This window comes from Embiotoca jacksoni, unplaced genomic scaffold (assembly GCF_022577435.1).
Source record: "Embiotoca jacksoni isolate LCO1_2020_lvr unplaced genomic scaffold, fEmbJac1.0.p SCAF_9, whole genome shotgun sequence".
In the NCBI taxonomy this organism is placed as follows: domain Eukaryota; kingdom Metazoa; phylum Chordata; class Actinopteri; family Embiotocidae; genus Embiotoca; species Embiotoca jacksoni.
In genome coordinates this window covers 17182893-17203600 of record NW_027185447.1, presented here as the reverse complement: position 1 = coordinate 17203600, position 20708 = coordinate 17182893, and the positions used below count along the sequence as shown (strand labels likewise).

General features: G+C 41.2%; 1 protein-coding gene across 4 annotated transcripts in view; it reads left to right on the top strand.

The window, feature by feature from the left end:
* The window catches only part of scube3 (signal peptide, CUB domain, EGF-like 3), a 72550-nt gene that overhangs the window by 2238 nt on the left and 49604 nt on the right, over positions 1-20708 (top strand). For all 4 annotated transcript variants that reach the window (XM_069140509.1, XM_069140508.1, XM_069140511.1 and 1 more), the window contains exons 2-3: positions 16632-16754; positions 19777-19902. In XM_069140509.1, coding sequence (XP_068996610.1) covers positions 16632-16754; positions 19777-19902 — 249 coding nt within the window. The remainder of the gene's footprint in view (positions 1-16631; positions 16755-19776; positions 19903-20708) is intronic.

Below are 20708 nucleotides of genomic sequence, written 5' to 3'. Positions count from 1 at the left end.
CGGGGCCTGGGGGTCTAAAGACGCAGGGCTGCCCGAGCGGGGAGGAAGGCCACATGCAGGCCCTGACACACTGTGGGAACCGAGCAGCCTTGGCAATATGAGGCCCAAGTGATGGGGAGGCTTACCCAGAGATGCTGCCGGACTCTCCAGTATGAGCACGATGGAAGGGAAGGAGAAATCCCCCAACGCTCACTCGCTCACCCCTTTTCCTTTTTTTTTTTTTTCTTCCTCCTACACTTGCTTTGTTTGCTTTGTCCCCGCTTCCTTTCCTTTGCATCTAATGAAGTAGCCGTGCTTTTTTTTTTCTCTGTCAACCATAAGCAGCGACTGCATTACACCCTCTGTGTTGGAAAGCTCCCCGTGAGCCAATTTCCTAATTATACTTTTGCAACAAGAAAGAGCTCCACTCTGCCCCCTCCAACCCGGTTCTCCAGTCCTATCCAGCCCACTTTTGTTACTTGATAGACGGGTGGATGTGCCACAGGTCTGAGTAAGCTGGTGTCAGTGTATGTGTGTGTGCTTCTGTGTAACTGGGACACTGAGAAAGAGCATGGGCTGTGTCTGTTGTAATTTGGACAGGTCTTTGAAATTGTATGTGAAACCACAAGAAAGAACCATTTAAATTGAGCATTTATTCCTGCCTATCCCTCTGGCCTTGAACTTCTCCCACAGTGTGCTGTTTAGCAGAGAAAGAAAGGGGAGGAGAAAAAAAAGAAAAGAAAAGAAAAGGCGGCCAGAGACTGTGGCACCATCTCCTAAGAACACGGCCAGTCATCTCGCTTTGACATTTTGACACCACTCCTGCATCTCTCTTTCATCCCTCTTGTTTCTGCGGCTGCATGGTTTCTGCATCGGTCCGAGTCCCGACGGGCTCCTGCAGCGGTATCCGTTGAATTGAATTGTTGCACCCCTCAGAGACTGGATGTACCGTAAAACAAGCAGACGCTAAAGACCCTATTTTTCTGCCAAGGTGCCGAGCACAATCTTTGGAAAGTCATTTTTAACAGCAGGCGAGTGGAAGCTGTTTTCAGGTCAAGCAGGGAGAAAATACTTTTTTGTCTGACCGAGCTGCTCTTTGAGTTTGAGAAATTAGGGACATAGTAGATTGCAACTTGACTCAAAAGTCACCATTTAATTTCTTCTATCTACTTCTCACCAAGCCTAATTAAAGCAGATGAGCTGCTAACCTGTAAAAGCCTTTTTTTTTTCTTTTCTTTTTTTCCCTCAACAAAAAAGTGCTGTCGTGTGATGAGAGGAGCCGAGCTTGTCTCAGTCTGTCTTTGTTCTCTCGGCAGCGGGCATGCAGTGTCAGATAGTTGTGTTCTCATTATGATCAGAGAGTCTGAGGCAGGTTGAGCCTCGGGGTACCCCACGGTCACTCACTGATGAGTGGGTGGAAGGGACCGAGCCAGCTTTTCTTTACCCCCTTTGTACACTCGGAAAGCATGTGTCTGACAAGTGGTGCTCCCACACCACTGTACATGTTGTTGCAGAGCACAGAGATTATTATCTTGGCATTGCTTGAGTGGTGAAAACACTTGATAACAATTCTGTCCAGGAGCAATGCGGTATGAATCACGCAAATGACTTTGATCTGTAGGTGTGTTGTGAGGATAAGTGAATCCGTTTGACAGTGATGAGTGATTTTTAGACTGGAATTAATGAGTGCACTTAGCCGGCGCAAGTCCTTTCACTTCCCAAGATGAGGCTCCATTAGCTGGAGAATCCCTTTTTAAAAACAGTTCGGGTTTATTGTGCGTAGTTTTTCTAATTCCCCGGCCTTCCGTGTGGCGAAGCTGCAGCGTGATACAAACGTTTCAAATTTGTTTCAGGCTGCAGAGTGAGTGCCGTGTTTACAGACACCACGTAAAGTCAAAGCTGTCTGGCACAAGCTGTGACCTAAGGCGATTCAGTGGGGCTTCGTTCTGGACAGTTGCTCACTTTCATCCCGGCCGATGGAATGTAAAAACCAAGACGTTTTCTCTCTGCAACAGAGTGTCAACGATTCAGGCCCTAAGAAATCTGACCTCTGCGCTCAAGGTCTCCGCAAGAGCATTTTGATAACTGCCCTTACCAAATGATTAAAATTGAGTCAGTATAGCTCCCCTGGTAATTAATTTTTTATATAATGAGCTGCATATTTTTTTTTTTTTTTATAATTTATTTCTTTGTTAAAAAAAAAAAAATTACAATTGCTTCAGTCCACTCTGCTGCATTTCTGTTTAGCAAATTAAGAAAGTTGTCAGCATCACGTCAATATATTTTTCTATCATTGATTTAAAGGAATAATGAAACATTTTTGGAGTTACGCTTGTTGACTTTCTTTTGAGTGATTACCACTCTCATGCCTGTGTGTTAGACATAAAGCTTCAGATAGCAGGTATCAAACCCTGGGTACACGGGTGATCAGGTAACTTGGCTCCATCAGATGGTGAATAAAAAAAACACCTTCAAGAACCTCTAAAACTCGCCAATTAACTCATTGTTACTCATTTGATTCATCAGGACTTGTAGCTTCCTGGAGTCTCGGTTGGCTGCCTGGCAACCGCTCGGAGCTGAGAAATAGTTTGACACGTAACCGCCAGAAGCAACGAACTGTTGTCCTTACACGTTGGTTTTTGAAATTTTTTTTTTCTTTTTTTTTTTTTTTTGTGCTTAACCAAACAAGTTAATTAGGAAGCTGCAGAGGTTGTGGACACAGCGCAGAGCTAGAAGATAGCCACGCCAGCTGCTTGTCCCTGTTTACAGTCTTTATGCTCAGCTAACTCGACAACGGACAGCAAATAAGCACATTTTTGCCAAATATTCGACTTCAGTTTGAAATAGTTTAGTGTTTGACTGCGGCGTTGCGCGTTCGTGGTCGGCGTACGATAATCGCTTCTGCTTTTCCTTCAGTTTGCGTCGTTGCTGTAACAATTGCCTCTGCCCATCATCCGCCTGCACACGTTGAATTTGAACAATTCCTCCAATTTACACGTTTTGTACGAAGGTCTGGTCACAGCCAAACAAAGCCGTAACCTGCAGATTCCCCGCCGCCACCCCGGGTGGGTGGGGGGGGGGGAACCCATCAGCTATTGAAATCCCTCTGTCATGGTACCTTTTCTCCCTTCCCGGGGCAGAAAACCACTTCATCAGCAGCGGGCGAGGCCCTCGTGACCACTATTTGTCACCTCATTTAGAATGGTTGCGGGGCTGACGGAGCTGTAGATTTCAGGCGCGGGAGAGGAAGGAGGAAAATGTCGTTTTAAATCACCCAAACTTTCCCAAGAACACCGGGACAGCTGCAACATCTGTGTCCAGTGGTAAAAAACAAAACCAAAAAAAAAAACAACAACATTCAGACCCTTTACTCTTCGAAGAACAGAGCGCCGTGCTTGTTTTGGGGCTTGTTTATTTATCAAGGTTTTAATCAGAACAATGTGTTCCAAATGAGGCCTGTGATGCTTCTCTCCGCTGTGGCATTGTGGTTAAAATTAGAAAAGTCTCTCGGCTGCTCCCATCTCTTCCTCTCGTTCCCTCTCACCCTTGTCCATGGCCTTTGTTCCCTGTGCAGATGCGGTGCCGTGCTGACAACATCCCTGTAGGTTTCGGGGGAGGACGGAGTCAGTGTTGATGGCACGCTGACCCCCTCCCTCCAAGTCTTTGACTCACCTCTCGAGCCCCCTTCGTGAGCGCTGACGGCTCGCTGAGGAACCTCGGCGGCGCTGTCTCTCAGCCAGCTGCAGCGGCTCTCGGATCATTAATCCTCTCACCCCCCACCGCAGAGCCCACATTTGTTTTTCTCTTCCATTACTCACTGATTGGGGATACTGTGATTCAGAAGAAGATATCAAAGGGGGCTGCCATCTCACTGTCTGTACTTTCTTAAACCAATGGCTGACGCTACACCGTCCTTCCTCCTCGTCTCCCCTCTTCCCCTCTCCCTCCTGTGACCTCTCGGCTGAATAATGGGGCTGCGTCTGTCTTTGAGAGTTTGGTGGGGTCAGGGAGGGACGTCATTAGGCTGGTCTGCGGTGGTCAGCGTTGTCGGAGGGGGGTTGGGGGTCAGAGAGAGCCTTGTTTACAGACTGTGTGTGTTTACATTCCTGATGGTGAGCGCCAGCTTTAGAGACTGCTGGAAGTGAAAGGAAATGCTCTTATTCTGCTTAGTAATGGAAAAATCCAGCCCAATACATCAAGGAATCCAGATGAAAAAAATAAGCCAAGTTATTTATTTGGTGGGGTCTGGCCAGTGCATTCTGGGTAGAAAGAGGGATGACTTCACTGATGAATTTGAGACTTCCTAAATGGACAAAGGCATGGGAAAAACCACATGACCCTCTGCAGTGTTCAGTCACCCCCAGTGAACTCCACATATAACTTTATTGCAGACTGTAATAGCGTACACTGTTGATTAATGACAAATGGTTGTTCATGGCTCTTTTATTTTCAATCATTACGCCATCCATCATGCTGGGATTTAGGGTTGCAGCTAATGATTGTTTTCATTATTGATTAATCTACCAATAATATTCTTGATTGAGCATATGTTCTATTAAATATCAACAAAGATAAAAAGACAGATTAAATATCTTGATTTGTCCGACCAGCAGAACAAAAGCCAAAGACATTCAATTTATTGTCATAGAAAACAAGGAGAGGGGGGTGGAACTCATGAACTTTGGTATTTTTTTTCTTACGAAACATGAAAGACTAAAAACGATTGATAGATTATCAATATAACTGCTGAATTTTATGTTGATTAAGTAAATGGTTATCTGTTTTTTAAAGCTCCATGGGCATTTGGTGCTTTAAGTCAAGAATATTTAGTATTTCATTTCATTCACAAGTGAATTTTTTTGAATATTAAAAGGGATCAAACCTTATGACCTAAAAGAACAGAAAAGTAGTTTTCTTGGCTTGTACTCTTTAACACTGCTTCCTAATGATTTTTCTATTGCAAATGAAATGGGATCATATCCACCTAATTACATGCACATTAATGGCATGGGCAGATACTGACATGTTTTTGCATCAACCAGTAATTTAGGTAAGTGAGTGTGAAATGATAAAAATCACAGAAATGGAAAATGTTGTTTCATATTTTGATTCTATAATTATTTAAACCCATTTAGACTTGCCAGCCAAGACGTGGTGCTTTGCTGATCAATTACGCTTTGAGTTTTTTCCATAATTCATGTGATGACTGACAGTTTGTTGGAGTGAATAATGAAAAAGATAACGGGTAAGGCTGCCATCTGTCTCATTCATCGGCAGCGCAATTTAGCAACTTTTATTGTAGTTTTAAAGAATTATTGATAATCATGATGGGATCCAATTAGCTGAGAGGTTTTATCAATTAGCCAGTTTACAAAAAAAATTGCTTTCAACTGCTTGATGGTTTTAGACTTTTTTTCCTTTGTTTTTGGATTCGGACTGTCAGTTTGAAGACAGCAGACGGGGCTCTGGCAAAATGTTTTTTGGACAATTTTGGACATTTTAGAGACAACACAATACATTTAAAACATGGACATTGCGGGGCCGTCTTGGCTGACACGCCTCTTCAGTGTAGCATGGGGGTACCATTGGACTGGCAGAACGGGGTGGTGGTTCCCATTTTCAAAAAAGGGGACCGGAGAGTGCTCCAACTATCGGGGTATCACACAACTCGGTCTCCCGGGCAAAGCCTATGCCAGGGTGCTGGAAAGGAGGCGCCGACCGTTTGTCGAACCTCAGATTCAAGAGGTGCGGATTCCGTCCTGGTCGTGGAACAGTGGATCTGGAAGACAGATCTTTACCCTCGCAAGACTACTGGAGGGGGTACTGGGAGTTTGCCGATCCAGTCTACATGTGCTTCGTGGACTTGGAGAAGGCTTTCGACCGGGTGCCTCTGGGTTTTTAGTGGGGGGGTTCTGCAGGAGTACGGGGTGCCGGAGCCGTTGCAACGGGCCATTCAGTCTCTATACAACTGAAGTAGGAGCTGCGTTCGTATTCTCTGCAATAAGTCAGAAACGTTCCCGGTGGGTGTTGGCCTCCGCCAGGGCTGTCCTTTGACACCGATCCTGTTCGTGACCTTCACGGACAGGATATCTAGGCCCAGCCGGGGGGAGGAGAACGTCAGGTTCAGGGGTCTCGGGATCACCTCTCTGCTGTTTGCAGATGATGTGGCCCTGTTGGCCTCTTCAGACAATGACCTCCAGCACTCATTGGGGCGGTTTGCAGTCGAGTGTGAAGCGGTGGGGATGAGAGTTAGCACCTCCAAAACTGAGGCCATGGTGCTCTGCTGGAAACTGGTGGATTGCTCCCTCCAGGTGGGGACGGAGTGCCCTCCCCAAGCGAAGGAGTTTAAGTATCTCAGGGTCTTGTTCACGAGTGAGGCTAGGATGGAGCGGGAGATGGACAAGCGGATTGGTGCGGCTGCAGCAGTAAAACAGGCGCTGCACCGGACCGTGTTGGTGAAGAGGGAGCTGAGCCAGAAGGTGAAGCTCTCCATTTACCGGTCGATCTACCTTCCGACCCTCCCCTATAGTCACGAGCTATGGGTCGGACATCAGGAAGGATCTCGGAGTAGAGCCGCTACTCCTTCGCGTTGAAAGGAGTCAGCTGAGGTGGTTCGGGCATCTGATCAGGATGCCTCCTGGGCGCCTCCCACTGGAGGTTTTCTGGGCACGCCCAACTGGCAGGAGACCCCGGGGAAGACCCAGAACACGCTGGAGGGATTATATATCCCAGCTGGCCTGGGAACGCCTCGGGATCCCCCAGGATGAGCTGGAAAATGTTTGCAGGGGAGAGGGAAGTCTGGGCCAGCTTGCTTGGCCTGCTGCCACAGCGACCCGATAACAGATAAGCAGAGGAAAATGGATGGAGGGAACAATAAATTGATAAAAATCCTCAGCAGGTAATTGACTGATAAAAATAGTCATTAGATGCAGTTCTACATCCACCAGCTGGTGAAAATATAACTGATTCACTCTTATTAAAACTCAATTTCTGCTATGATAATATTTTTGTATGTTTTGGGCTGAACACCTGATGGATCTTCTCTTTTCTGATTGGTTTAGTTTTAAAGCTGCGACATTGAGATGACTGTAATCAATAAATTGATGAACAAAAAGTTCATTGGTAACTATTTTGATAAATGATTAATCATTTGTCTTGTTCCAGCTCCTCATACATTAAGATTTGCTGCTTTTCTTCATCTTTATTGATAGCATCCATACGTTTTTTTTGTTCTGACAAAACAAGTAAAATTAATGTCATCTTCAGTTCTGTGAAATTGTGATGACACTTTGGTTTTTAACATTTTGCAGTTTTATTGATTAATTCAAAAAAATTTAGAAAATTATTTGCAGACTAACCAATAAGGACAAAAAAAAAAAAGGGTTATACTGCTTGTTAATGTTGTGTTTTCAGTGGAAAATCTGCCAGAAAGTATTTTTTTTTCTCCTCATGTGAAGGTAAAAGATTTAATCTTGCATCCCTTTATACAGTCTGATTCTTAATACAGTAGGAGCAGTGCTTAAGAGGCCATTAAACACTTGGTACGTTTGTTTGAGTGAAATGTTAGTACAAAGTGAGTGCGCTGTCTCTCGGCATTTAAATGAAGTATACGTCCAGTCAGTTCCAGCCCGCTGAACTCCCACATTTCTGAGCTTTAGTAGTTAATGCCTGCTTCACAGCTTACACAGAGAACCATTCACTTTATACCTCAGTTTGACAGGAAACAACTAAAAATATCACACTTGTGCTGTAATTGCTGCGTTGCCATCTTTATAGTTGGTACTGTATCTGGCATAAGCAACCACCAATGAATGTAATTGCTGTGTGCAGAGGGGAGAGTGTCATGTCAGTTAGCTCTGGTTGTATAAATATAAGGTATACAGCTGATCTAAGTGCCACCTTTTCCCCACATATAAAATATGCTCCATGAGGCCAAGAAGTCATTAGCAGTTGAGGACAGATGCCAAGACGGGTGTAAAATCACTTGAAAGTTACAAATGAATTTCTTGTCACCTCAACTCCTAATGTGAAATGGTTGCAAGCAATGCTCACGTATTCAGCGGTGTATGTATCAGTCCTCTGACACTTAAAGAGTGTCATGTCAGGCTCATTCTCTACTCTCTTGGTATTACTCTATGATTCACTTAATTACTGTAATAAGTGTTTTCCTTCTGGAGGTGGTCTGGAGGTCTGTGAGTCATAGTCTATTAAGGCCACACATGCGAAAAGGAAGGGCACCAGATGCTTGGTCTATGATCAAAATCGCAGCGAACTGACATTATTTATTCAAAGAGCTCGAGCTTGAGCTACCTTGAGAAATGTTTTATAAATGATGTGAGTTGAGTCCACTTGTTCATCGCTCCTGCTGTCGGTTTTATTGGGAAGAACGTGTACACTGTGAAATGTTCACGAAAGGTGTTGACAGATCAAAGAAGTGAGATCTTGTATGTATCAGCTTCAGTAAGGTTGTAATCAAAACACTCCAAATACAAACTCCAAATCCCTGACTAGTATCAGTGTCTGAGTCATACAGAGGTTGACAGTAGAATAAAAAAACCCTGAAAGAATAGAACATTATTTTAAACGGAAGTAGCTTGAACACTTTCGAAATGAACCTGAAGTATCACAGGGTTACAAGTTCAACGGTTTGCCTCAAATTTCTAGTGTTGTTCAGCTGGACATTAAAAGAGTTCATAATCGACAGGCACTACATTACATTGCTTAATTAATCTCCAGCGAGGAGTGATTCTTTTGATTCTTATTCAAAATCCAGGTTTAAAATGTGTAAAATGAAATGATGAATGAATGAGCTGTAATGTAAAGGAAAGCATCTGATGTCCTGTCCACTGCTAGATATGTAAAGTTAAAGGCAAAGATTTGGACAACGTTATTGTCTTTCAGCATGTTAACATGAGTTTGCTGTTCTGAATCTTAGCTTGCACGTTCTTGTTCATTTTCCTGTCGCCCTCGGATTAATCTGAGGCTTCATGGTTGGTGGATTTAAGCAGGGAGGGACCAGGGTGGTTTTGAAGTTGTGATCACAGTTTTTGAAAGCACAGGATCAGTCAGTGGTCATGATTCCTAAACATTTAGAGTGTGTGAAGGATGAGTGTAAATATCCCGAATGGAAGCAGTGGATATTTTTATTCCCAATTTTTTAGAGGCTTGCTGGACAGCCAACAGTGTGTCCCTTCATTAGCTGAGGGGAGATCTGGGCAGGAGCGGTGGTGAGATGCTAAATTCTGTGTTAATGTTGACGTCTGCATTTCATCAAAACCATTTTTTTTTTACTTTGGGAGGTCGGCTCATTTGCTGCCCTGCAGAACTTAAAAATCAGTGACATTTTCACAGAGTGGTGTGATAGTGCTGCGACGAACAGCTGTAATTCCTGTCCTCTCCACAACCTCATCCTCACTTCCTCTCAGAACCCCAGGTCAAAGGAGATAATCATGTCACATTTAATTAGTCTGCACTATAAATAACACCAGATGTAGACACAGTCAGTATGGTAATTTTAGTGTGATATATTTTTCTTCGAGGCACGTAGTGTATAGCAGGATTGTGTGACCTCGCAACTAGTTTGAAAAGTTAATTGTGATTCAATATGCAATTTACACACCAGCGTGATGTTACAGACTTACAGCCTTCATTGCACACACACAGTGAGAGTCGACTTTTCAGTAAAGTTGGAGACATCATGTGCTCATTATTAAACTTTTGAAATAAATAATATTTTTCCATAAATATATATATATATATATATATATATATTTTTTTTTTTTTTTTTTTTTTTTTTTTTTTAATTCCTAGGAAGAGGGAGTGGATGTAATTTTAGGAAAATTCTGATTAGATAAGTAAATAATTGCATTTGTGAAGAAAAAAAACCAGGTATTAAACAAAAACTACTCTTCAAAGCAGATTATTTTTTTATGTTTTATAACGTCTGGATCTTTAAATCTTAATGATGATGCATAATTAGTTGTAATTTATGCACACGTTTGACATAACTTTTTTTTTTTTTTCTATTTTGTAGCATCAGAAAGATTTTACACTAATTTCAAATCAATACAGTGGAAATTATCCACTTTTTCCAACCTGTTGCTTTGCTTTACAATAAGCAGAGTCAAACATCATATGGACTATTTACAACAAATACAATGAACATAAAAGGGGTGTTATGTTTTCATACATTACGGCCATACAGACTGCTGCTCTCTACCTAAAGTAATTATCCAGACCCTAACCCCATCCTGCTCAACCGCAACCCAAACTGTAGTGTAAGTGTGGTTCTAAGATGGATAATTACAATACTTTCCTTTGTAATTATACACAGTATGACAAACGCTGTGATCCCAAGAACACACTTTTATGGCATTGAACCCAGCACCCTTCCTCCTCTGCTGCAAGGAGCTCATGAAAATGAAGGATTTCCTCTGAAAAGGGCTTTGCCAAGAAGGAATGTTTTGTTTCTAATTCGTAACCACAAATGTTCAAACGTTGCACCACATTCCACCAGGAAAACACTGATGAATATTTTATTGCTCTCACTGACTGAATGCATCACTTGGTCCATATTTTTGACTATTATTTTTCAGGCAGTGCAAGTAAAGCTACACCTATGGGTGTCCCAGCTCCAATCAGTCTATTTCTGTATCTGAAGGAAAGTATATGGGTTGAGTTGGGGGGGGGCTGGTTTGGAGCAAAGCAAACAGCGAGGGTCTCAACACTCAAAGTAAACATTACCCCATGTTTGAACTACACACCTTCGTTCCTACAGTTCTCCCACACACTCGCGCTCTCCCCTCTGAGTCTTATTCCTGCTAACACCCCCTTGAGCCGGCCCAGCTAAATACACTGCTTATCCCAGGGCCTTCCCATAAATCAGGTAGGAAAAGCACCTCTGACAAGGTCTCACCTCCACGGCCAGCAGCCATTAGCCAGCAGCTCTGACTTAGATGTGGGCCTGGTTTGGTATAAATGGAATAATGGCTTTTCAGAGTAACTTTGTTAATCACTACCTCTGAGGACATACAGATGTTTTATCCAGCAAATTTAATACACTGAAAATAAATCCCATCCATCATCTCAGAACCGTCTAAAAAAAAAAGAAAAAAGAAGTAATTTCTGCTTCTCTGAGTAAGGCATGCGACAATGCATTCAGGGATTTAGAAGTCTGACACACGGTGAAGTTTATAGTTGTTTTTTTTTTAGCATACAATAGAGGAGAAAGTGAATGGGTTTCAGGGGAGAAAACATACTTCATTATTGCACGACTTGGTTTCTTCCAACAAACTCATTGAATTCAATATACTGAGAATGTCAGTGGGTTTAAACACAGACTCAAGCTATTTGTGGCTTTAAAGTGCCTGAACCAGAGGAGAGCTACAAGAGCAGCAATATTCGAAACGACACATTCCCTGGAGGAAAATGTTTAAACATCAGAGCATTGCCCAACATGTATCTTTCTTCTTTGGTTTTGTTGTTTTGACTTTGTTTATTCATCTTTGTCTCGAAGCGCCGGCTTCACTCTGTGCTGCCTTAACTTGTGCCCAACAACTGTGATTCCTCAACACAATAGAATGAAAGAAACTCTCAATGAAAAACAATCTTTTCATCTTGGGCATGAGTCAATTACCAGAGCAGCATTACTGAACACGCTGCATGTTTTTTTTTTTCTCAATCTTTCAGAAGATCGTCCCCTGGACTCAACCAAAGAATGTATTGATTCTGACATGTTTATTTCCATGGCAAGGGCAATTTGGGTTTCCAACAAGACCGGCACATTTAGCTTTTGTTATCCATGTGTTCGCTGGAACGCTCCCAGTAACATTTATGGATGTTTTCTTTTTTTTTTAAACAGTGCTTTGACAGAGGTAGATTATTGTAGTTTGTGTGCAGCTCACACTAAAGACAATGTTAGACCATTATCTACATTTAACGTTAATGTGTGATCATTGCAGATGAGTATTTCCCAGTAGATTTACAGATTTTGATAAACAGGTTTCTTACTGAAGGCAAACAGTTTGCACATGTTTAACACATGTTCATATTCACTGCTAGTGAAGTGTTGCCTCGTGCCATGCTGCAGGAGTTGATATTTGCACAAGTAGTTTTTGCATAAAGATGCTGTTGTAGATGTAGTACAAATCTGATAAATTGGTTGGAGGGACAGTTTTCAGGAGGGAGCAGATTTTGCAGTTAGTTACGTAATTTCAACAGTTTAGGTGGTTTTTCCAAACATAGAGGCTGTCTTGTTTGTTTAAACCCATAAATGAATAGCAAACTGCTGCCCGTCATCATTTATAATTTCACTGTATCACAACATGGTGGTTACATAACATTTAAGACACTTATAGCCCAATGCTGCTCTTTTGCATCGAACAATCGCCTCGAGCAAAAACACCATCAAACCGTTCAGATGCAAATGCAGTCTGCATTATTTATGTGTATGTACAGTATATAAATGTGTTTACATTTCTTCACTCTGAAAAATATAGCAACTTCACGAGTTAACCGTTCAAATGTCTATCTTTGGATCATACTTGCAGTTTCTGACTTAAGTCATGTTTGAGAAGTCTGAGTGTATGTGAACCTGTGAGCGTGTCTGTGAAAGATAAGATGAACTGATGCTCCAGATGGGAACGTTAATAACAAGATGAGAAGATGGATTCTTTAAATTTCTGTCATAATGAATATGAATTACCTCAGAGATTTGGCACCAGGAAACCTGACAATAAGATTGATATTTTGCTGTGATTAATACCTCCTCTATTGGAAAACACTTCCTCACACGGCCTCTCTGGCTTTTATCCTGGAAGACGGTCTGTAAGGAGAAAAGATCCAGGCTGTTCCTCAGGAGAATTCATATTGTTCTCGTATAATATAAATCAATACAAGGCATAAAGAGCTCCTGCAACACTAAATGGCTTTGTGAAAACTTGGCAAAATGAGGCACAACCACCCCAGGTACTTTATTCCACACTGAGCACTAAAATACCCAAAAGACACATGAAAGTTGACAAATCATTACAAGAATGATAATGGAAAACACTTTAGCTGCTATCACTTCTCTTTAATTGTCTAGTGGTGATGTACAGCTTTAGTACCAGATGACTAAAATAGGATACTCAATGTTTCAATTTGATCATTTCCACCGTTTTTTTTCTCTTGTATTTCCCCCTGATCGTGAATCAGACCTACATGCACCCTGTTTTATGACCATGCTAACATTTGTTGAGATTAAACTTTGTCATGCTACCAGCCGACACAAAAATGATGAAACATAGGCTGCTAAACATAAGAATGGAGAGCTAAAGTCCTGGCATCACATTGCCTCTATAAATTAATGAAATCTCTTGTTCGGTATTTCTTTCAGCTCTCTTTTTAAAACGAATCATGATACTGAGCTTTAGTGTCCATATTCAAACTAGCATTGTTACTTGGTTTTGTCCTTAGTCATGTTTAACAACACTCTCTTCTAATTTAATTGTCCCAACTTCTTAGCTGGCATTTCTGCTGCCTAGAAATGTAAAAATGTATTTCAAGAACTAAATATAGCGTTCCATCTCGGCTTTGCTGCCAATTTGTCCCAGTGGTCATCTGTGGTATTACAGTAAGATCTCTATAATAAAAGAGTGAAGAAAAGGTCAACTATTCCTGAGACACTTAGACATCTACAGTCTACAGTATCTTGTCACAATTAGTTGTTCACAATCAAATTGCCACAAATAGTTGAGTAGCAACTGAAAAAAATAACTAGAAAGCGAAGTAGGAGGCTTTGTTTTGCTCTCACCTCTGGCCTAAAAGGGAATGAAGTGGGTGTGAATCATGGATCAATTGGCCTAATTACAAAATTAATACCCTCAAAGATTTCTGTCTTTCACTAAATAAAGTAACGCAATGGGGATTAAGCCTGTCAACTGACAAAAGCAGTTGAATTTGCTACTTGTAATACTGCAAATTCAAAGGCATAGAGGCTAGGTGCTAGTACTATTGCTGGTGACCACATTCCCGAGATAAATCACAAGCAACGCACAGTTATTGATGCATTTCCTATCACCCAGCAGTGGTTGTTCTACCAGGGAGGGAAGGCAGACCAAAGGCAACAGGCTCACTCTTCACTGGTGTTTGAGGCAGCGTATTGAGGAGAAGTGGTGTACTGTTTTTTTCAGTTTCTGTTAGATTGGCAACTAAATGGTTACTATGGTCGAACAAACAAAGAAAAGATCGATGACGATAGACGATGAAACTAGCCCAGGTGCCAAATGCCCACTAACTGATGTCAAACAGGTGACATTGTAGAAATCTCTGGGAAATGAAGTTCAAAAACACATCTGCAATTACAGCTTATCACCACAGGTGCTGCCAAAGAGAACAAAATGGAGATATTACATTATTAATGTCCTTTTTCTACAACTGGTATCAGGTTAACTCTACTCCAGTTGCTTTTCATGGCTTCTCATTCTCCAAAAGTTGTGGATAGTATCTGGTAGTAGTATCCCCTCCCAGCAAGCTGAGCCGATAAACTCAAAGGTGACGCAGGACGCCCTGCACAACCCACCATTTTTAACTAGCTAAAGCACTATATTAGCTGGTAGTTATTTTTTTTATTCACTGAACTACTCAATTAATGGCAAATGGCAAAATCACATTGAGGTGCTAAAATATTGAATAAATGACCTTGGAACCTTTTTTCTTTCATCATCATCCTTACTTACAAATATGGAGTGACTCATGCAGCCTACTGTTGAGTACAGTTTGGGCCAAGAGTTTATTTTAAAATTCAATGACATGTCAAAGATCACTCTCTGTTGTCATTGTAAGCATGTTTTATTTAGCTCAAAGCACTTAATCAAATTAAGTAAATATTCAAAGACTCACTTGCGTGGGTGTATAGACTGTCACTCATTAAAACTAACCTTGATTCAGACACTTAATTCTTTTTAGCCACAATCATCAAATATCACTGGAATCTCTGTAAACTTGCCAGTAAAGTGTTTAGCTCACATTATACTGGACTCTTTAACTACTCTGTCCTTGTGGCTCTGAGTTGTTCCTGTTGTAAAACCAACACTAATAAGCTGCTGTTGTGACGTTTCGGCTACGTTTACCTAATTGGATATATTGCATTCGGTTTTGTAGCACACATTTCCCACAGAGTTTTGGGCCGTTCTGCCGTGTTACTGTCCACTTTTCCACAGCAGACCCCATGTCCTCCAGGAATAGGCAGATATAGCCAATATGCTAAACTCAAGGGTTTAGGTTGCAGGTCATTTCCCAGTGGGATCAGCCGGCTCCTGCAGAGGGCTTGTGATAAGAGTGGATATTGGAAGCTATGTAAACCTTGTTAAGCTGCCCTTCCCCTGTGTGCAGGGGGTAATCCTAAACACCTGGGCTAGTTAACTGGGATTTGGTGGGATTAGGGGCTCCATGAAGGCAAACCTGATCATGCTTCTGGTTAAATCCATTTCTATTCTTATCTTTTCACATTCTCTTCTTTGTAATTCAAACTCGGTTCGGCGGCTACACAACACTTACCTTTCCTACTGAACAGTTTTTTTTTTTTTTTTATCTCTGACCGTATCAGTTATTCATGCCCGAGTACTAGATAAGTGTAGGTAGGTTCAGTCAGTTATTCTTCTTTGATTGTTGAAGTTCATCCTGTAATGTGAGTTTTTTTTTTTTTTTTTTATCTCCATAAAAGCTGCTGGCCAAAAGGCCTTTTTCAAAATTTTATTGGTTACATTTTTAGCCATACCGGCAACAGGGATGTCAGTGTTGGTCTGTAGGTTGGTTTACCACTCTGGTCAACACTGAAATATCTCAACAACTGCAGGATGGACTGCCATGAAATTTTGCACAGCCATTCATGGTGTCCAGAGGATGAATCCCACTGTGGTTCCCTGAATTTTTGTTTTTAGCGCCACCATGACTTTGGTAGTAGTAGTTACAGTACAATTTCAGCTCTTGGATGGATTGCCATGAAATTTGATACAGATACATTTAATGTCCAAAAACATTGCTGATTCCCTTTTCCTTTAGCATCATTGTCAAAATCATAGTTTGTCCAATATGTTTTAGGTCTTACTAAACTAAGTAAAAATTATACCAGATCATCATATACCTGTTTGGGTTGCCTTAGCATGCTGCTGTGCAGCCTCACAGAGTTGCTTGCGTGGCTGTACTCTTTTTCATGTTGTCTTTTTTTGCCCAAAATTGGCTTTTAGCCAAAAGCCCGTTTTCAAGACTTGAGTATTTTTTTTATTTTTTTTTTTATAATTTATTTTGGGCAGTGTTTACTTCATTCATTATGGCAGAAAGATGACAGGAAATGAAAGGAGATAGAGCTATGGGATGACGTCCAACAGATTCATGATTATACCTTCCACTTGTTATTACTGTGGAAGAAAAGAGCAACGTGTCGAGTTGATCATTGAAAAGTCACTGCAGACAATTAACAAGTGGTTATTTACTCTCTTTTTAACAAATGTTCTTTATCCCCACAATTATGACTGTCTTATGGCTTTCTATGTATCTTTGAATATGGAGTTTGACAACCAGAAATCATTTATTATTTGTGGTATAAACTTCATGTCATCATTAAGAATGTTGAAGCTTCATCCGCTAACTTCTCTCTCCATCCTCCTTTCCAGATGTGGACGAATGTGCAGAGGCGCTTGACAACTGCAGCATTGATGCCATCTGCCAGAACACCCTGAAGTCATACAAGTGTATCTGCAAGTCAGGCTATAAAGGGGATGGCAAACATTGTGAAGGTAAAAATCTGACCATATTAATGATCTCATTTTCACCTGTGGTTTGGAGGCATAAACTGCTGCGCCCTTCAGTGTGAGCATGGGGAAGATTTCTACAGCAGATTGAAGTGAAAGCCTCATTTCTCAAGTCAATATGCCTTATATCTCTGAATGAAAGCCCCAGGGCCAATGACAGGGTTGATAAGAGTTCCTGTCTCAGTTAATACAGTATAACTCATTAGCTTTAACACTTTCCTGAAGAGGGAGGCGAGACGTGGGAGAGAGCTGTGAACAGAGGAAGGGGAAAGCCAGGTGCAGAGTGCTCCTTTGTGACAAGATGAAATGAAGCAGTAAATTTCCTACACATGTTAGAGGAGAAAATTAAGATAGCGGCTGAAACGGCAGTCAGAGGCCCTGCCAAGCCGTCAGGGATATTTCCACAGCCAGAGGCAGGCCTTGTAGACTGTCAGACACAAGTCTGTTTTTCTAGCCTTTTTCAATGTGCCCAAAGCCTCCGGATCATTATATCCCACAATTTTTATTGCTGTTATTACAGAACCATATTTCACAATGTCATTTTTTTCCTTACTATTATTATTCTTTCATTTACTTGACCGAGTGCTTTTCATGGCCTACTGCCTGTGGGTCATAAAAGTTTGCTTTATTGAATCTATTGTAAAATATGTTCAAGGTTGGGTTTCTGTTGAACTGAAGGTTAGCTGATGGCTACTCAAGGTTGATGTACTTGTAAAACAAAATTTAAAAAGCAACATTCACAAAATAAGAAAAAGAACACAAGTGTTTTAGTCATGGGTGGTAAGATTTAAGTAATATACTGTCAGGCTGCCAGTTGAATGCCATCTTTCGCAACAGTTTTCAAGTGCACCAAGCACCTATTGTGTTGAAAGAGGGCAGCACAAAGCATCTTTCTTGTATGCTAGTCATTTGAATTCTCACTAACACTTTAACAGCTTCTACAAACCTGATTATCTTTACTGTCTATGGCTCAGCTTAGATAATTAGGTTTGACTGATGATTTAAAAACTTGGTTCAATGTAAGCTGCTGCTGTTGCTCAGAACTTCTTATATGAGCTGGACGCAGAATGTTGTCATGAAAAGGGTTGACATTGTCTACTAAATACTTATTTTGTCAGTTTTTATTATTTAGTTCAGACAAAGGGACTGTTCTGGAAGTAAGTCCTCTACCAATTCCATTTTTTGTTATTTAACCCAACCAAAAAATATGTAACATTTAAGCCTCATAATTACATGCATTACGTGTTTTATTTTCCTACAGTATATAAAAAATGCAAAGGTTTTAGGCATTAACCCCAAAGTGAGAATGCTTTCAAAACTAATGTCATGAATTGTTTTTATATGTCATGTATTGTATTGTAAAGCACAGCTAACAGAGAAAACCTAAATCAAATGTTTGGTGTAAAAACTCATTGTTGTGCACTTAGTCAGGACTCTGTGGGGGCCAGACCATCTGCTATCACCTTACTGATGGTATTGCATGACAAGATTTTAAACAAATGCCTAAAGCATACACAGCATTGCGTATATACACATCTTTTAGATATAAAGGGAGCTGACATTGTTGGATGTTACAAGCACTGAATAAAAACTAATTCAAGGCTAGTTGAGGAGAATCAGTGTTGTTAATATGTGGTGGGTGTTTTCAGGTTCAGAGCAGAGTAGAAAAGTGATGGGTGATTGTGGGCTGTGATCGGGGAATGACAGAGATGTGTGGGAAGTGAATAAGCAGGGAGCAGGAGAGTGTTTCTTTGTTTCAGTCCCATCTCTCTGCTGTCAAGTCCAATTAAGCCCTGAAAGAGAGGCAGCCTCAAAGAGGAGATGAACAACTGGGATCATCGGCCCTAAATGGGCCAGTAAGTGCTGAGTGGAAGTGCCCTGTGTTCTCAGTACACCTCGCCTGGGTCTCCTCAGCATGGGCCCCTCCACCAACATCATAACCATAAAAGACAACTCCACTTAGGCTGTCATCCCAGTCGGCAGTCTTTCTCTATTGTTGCTTTCTCATTTATGTGCCACATTTCTTCAGTTTTAGCCACAAGGACTTTAGGGTTAGATCGATACCTTTGTGTACTGGTCAATATTTACTTTTTTTTTTTTATTAAGTATTGACATCCTGTCTGTTTTTAATGTCAGTAGTGTCAATAATGTTGGAGCTAATTTACGGAATATTCCTTTCTGATGACATACACGCACATAAAACAATTTAATTTACCTAATAACTTCTTTTTCTTTTTAAAGTTTATTGCGCAGTTATGTCTTTTGTAGAAATAGCTGCATATTTCACCACTGACTTTATTCTTTCGTTCATGCTTTAACGATTTTTAGTGTCCCGTACTGAACAAAATGCTGTTGACACTTTTACATCCCGCCAATAGTAAAATTCCAGGGAGAAACAGCAATGTCTTGGCAGGAAACTGGTCAAATTTGAGGATATTAAATATGGCATAAAAACTTGGCTGTCAGCATGAGGCTGTAAAAACAAAACAATATCAGTAAAACTGTGGCGCATACACAAGTTACATTAGTAGCAGGTGAATCAACTAAGTACCACAGCTGTTGTCTGTTTACCTCATGCAGGAAGGAATCTTGTGAAAGTAGAGGTGGAAGAAAACAGATCATTTAAGACCTCTAAAACTCAACTCAATTGTGTGCATGAATTTGAAAGGAATAGTTTTGAAAATACGCTAAATCTGAAGCTGTGGCTAGGAGATTGTTAGCACCCTGCACATTACTACCTGTAAAACCAGACTGTCATTTTTAGCATTTTTTTGGAACGGTATGAATAAACAAGATAGCTGGATTTAGATGTTTAAAAAAAAAAAAAAAATTATTTAGACAAAGCCCTGCTGAAGGTTTATTGCCCTTATGCTAAGCTAACCATCTTCCAAAACTTTGAACTATTCCTTTAGGACTTCTCTTACTTTATATGTCCTAAACTGCTTCCGAATCGCTTCAAGTTACTGAAGTTTGAGCTCTCACATCCTTGTTTATCTTCTCTCTGCAGATGTCGATGAGTGTGCAACTGAATACAACGGTGGCTGCGTCCACGAGTGCATCAACATCCCGGGAAATTACAGGTGCACATGCTATGATGGCTTCCGCTTGGCACACGATGGCCACAATTGTCTAGGTGAGTGTGTGGTGTGTGTGTGTGTGTATATGTGTGTACTTGCAGTGTCTGTGAGTATTATGTATTATGTCCTCCGCTGCTCACAACTGACTTAATTATGTAGGTAACCGTTGTTATATAAGGGCCTTTTGTCAGGAGAACACGTATATTAAACTGCAGGTGTCAAATTTCAAACTCAGCCTGACATAACCCATGCGGTTGCATAAATCGGTCTCTGTGCATGTGTAATGTCACATCCTGGACGGTAGTATATGTTTCAAGGCTGAACTGAGCTTTAATTAGACTGCTGCATCACATATTAGCTCTTTACATGTTCACAAAGCAGGTAGCCTCCAGATGTGTTTTCACAAAAGGAAGGCAGAGACCTTTTTTTATAATAAGTCTGATGAAAAGGGGAAAATTTATGAAACGCTTGACCCTGAGCTGAAAGCTCCGAGCAGGACGTCAGTCGACGTGCTTTCCCATGGTTTAATATTTCACCAGTGTGCCATTCATATTAGCCCCACAGAGGACATAATACACTTAAAAGGTCCTGAAATGAAGGAAAATATAGAGCTCTTCCTGCTGCTGGGAGCTGCTAAACATAGACATCATCCACCCACCCCCCATTCCGTCTTTCCGTCTTGCTCCGTCTCCCCCCATCCACCCACCCTACATTCCTTTTGTTTTGTTTTGAAACCCCCAAGTCAGACCCTGCTGCTCCTCAGAAACCGTCTCCCTCTTGGTTGCAACCTCAGCATGATGCATTTGACTTGATATTAAAAGCCAGCTATAACCCCGGTAGCTGCTTTGAGGGTATTGTGGAG